The 2500-nt window shown below is 40.8% G+C and overlaps 1 protein-coding gene across 1 annotated transcript in view; it reads right to left on the reverse strand.

Annotated features, from left to right (window-relative positions):
* The window catches only part of LOC138029858 (sortilin-related receptor-like), a 139973-nt gene that overhangs the window by 13073 nt on the left and 124400 nt on the right, over window positions 1–2500 (reverse strand). The window contains exon 48 of the mRNA XM_068877675.1: window positions 1–27. This exon is cut by the window's left edge and continues 166 nt beyond it. Coding sequence (XP_068733776.1) covers window positions 1–27 — 27 coding nt within the window. The remainder of the gene's footprint in view (window positions 28–2500) is intronic.

A 2500-nucleotide genomic window follows, 5' to 3' on the forward strand; every position in this document is an offset into this window, starting at 1 on the left:
AACACGCCGTACTACAATTTCATAGGTCTAAACAAGGAAAAACAAACAAATTTAGATTGCAAAACGAAAGGTGAAAAGGTTAAAAATGAACCCAATTATTTTTCTTGGAACTGGCACTGTTTAAAATAATATCGTTGTTGTTATCTCTCCTTTTGCCTGACGACTGAATAGACCTCTTAAGCTTGTACATTTTGTTTTCCCATTTCAGAACACGTGATGTTACTCTTGGGAAAACTTTCTTTCAAATGTCGTCCTATGCACGTGAATATGTACGCATAACTTATGAAAAAACAAATTCCCTTGAGAACATCACGTGGTCTGAAATGGGAAAACAAAACGTACAAGCTAAAGAGGTCTATTGCAATCGCGACTGGAAGCGACATAATTACTATAGATTAAACTTTGATCACATTGGCCTTAAGTTTGTGCGGGAGACAGGGTCGAGAGCCTTCTAGAATTGCATCGTGGGACTGTTTTGGGGGACGGATTTTCATTATGGCGTAAGTGCACGGAGCAAGAACTCAAGTTGCAAGAAACCTATATACCAGGAGCTGAGCGTCCCAAACCACCAGAATATTGTACAGTGGCAATTTTGAAACGATGGCCCACTTGCTGAAGTGCAAACCTGTCCACTTTATAAACGACGTTGACTTACTAACCACGTAAGTTATAAAGACCTAACCTACGTCAATTGTTACCGTAGAACAATATACGAAAGTCTTTTTCTTTTCAGAGTAAACGACTTCATAAACTGCGGATTGTCACCCAAAACAGTCCCACAATGCAATTCAATAAGGCTCTCGACCTTGTCTCCCGCGCAACTTCAGGCCAATAGTGCAAGCAGAGCTAGTAGGAACTTAAGGGGTATTTACATGAGACCGTAATTTACTGGTCGTCAAACATTATAGTCTTGGAATTCCTCGGGATTCCACAGGGTTGATAAATGACCTCACCACTACGGAAAACTCTCTATCGGACATGTGGAAATTTGCTGATGATACAACGGTCTCGGAAATTGTTCCAAAGTTTGGCGCGAGTAACTCACAAGCCACAGTGGACCATGTCCTTAACTCGTCGAAAGCCAACAATTTCCAACTGAACTCACTCAAGTGCAAGGAACTCTGTATGGATTTCCGCAGAAAAAGCAAACGTAGACATTCCTGCACTTGAGGTCAATACTAACACCTTTGAAACTGTTAAATCAGCTAAAGTAGTGGGCGTTACACTAAGAGATGATCTAAAGTGAAATGATCATGTAGGTAATATCACCGGTATTGATCGCGTATCTCCCATTCAATTTTACTGTGCGTGTATACGCTCTGTCTGCGAGCCTGGTACAGGCTAATGGGCTGACCGAAAAGCATACAGGATGGAAATTTCTGGACCCGGTCTGGCATTTGTTGTCATTTACATAAGATCGGTAGGAATTCAGACCGGTACGAGAATTTCTCGTCTCGGTCCAGCAACCGAGACGAAGTCAGACCGGCCTGAGTTCATTGTCAGGCCGGTCTCATGTAAACGCATAAAAAGAAATGTGTGGAGGCCGATACGAACTCATGTAAATACCCCCTAACTCACACTGGTGAAAGTTGAAAGAAATCGGAAGATTATGATTAACCAATAGATGGTTTGCAGCTAATCTCTAGAGACACAGATAATAATGCTGCAATGTACAATTGCTTGCGGACGAACAAAAGGAGCTAATAGGGAGCTTACGAAACGAGGACGACCACGGCTACGAGGACTTCATTTAAAAATACGAGTTCGCGTTATTCGTATCACTACGAAACTATTTCATGTCGTTTCGCGTTGAAAATGTGTAGTAACTATCGAGGGATTAAACTTGTATGAGTGGGTTGGAAGCGTAGAGAGAGAACTGAAAATTCATCGTCTTGTGCTAACGTCCTCCACAGAACCTTGAATATTTGGTCATTTCACGTCGTCATTAGGAGATGACGGCAAACAAATGTACCAAAATGTAAAACGCACGTGCAGAGCGTGCAGATTTTTGCTCACTAAACCTATTGTTTTGTAGCGTCGTCGTTGCCGTCGGCGTCGTCGTTTCGTAAGCTCTCTGATGACAGATCTTTTGTTTTCGTCCACCAACATGGCGGCGATGACGTCACGTGAAAACCTCCTATTGGCTTTATAATAAGCCAGCATAAAAAATACCATAATACTCTTTGTTTGTCCCTCTAACATTTTGCATAAGCATTATTTTTATTTTCTCTTGGGACTTACAGTGGTCCCAAGAGTAACTGGAAACAATGATTATGCAAAATTTGGGAGGGACAAACAAAGAGTATTATGGTATTTTTATATTGACTAACACATGAATGCTTTTTAACTGTCATACAAAACTGAGCACTTGCTGATGAACACGCTGGTCTTACTTCATAATTTATCTAATTTGTCTACTTCTAATACAGGGGCTAATCGTCCGTAGTTTTTATCTGCTCTCTTTTCTTCTTGTTTTCCATTTATTATTTTTGTTTTTTCT

Source organism: Montipora capricornis, chromosome 13, assembly GCF_036669925.1.
Source record: "Montipora capricornis isolate CH-2021 chromosome 13, ASM3666992v2, whole genome shotgun sequence".
Lineage (NCBI taxonomy): Eukaryota > Metazoa > Cnidaria > Anthozoa > Scleractinia > Acroporidae > Montipora > Montipora capricornis.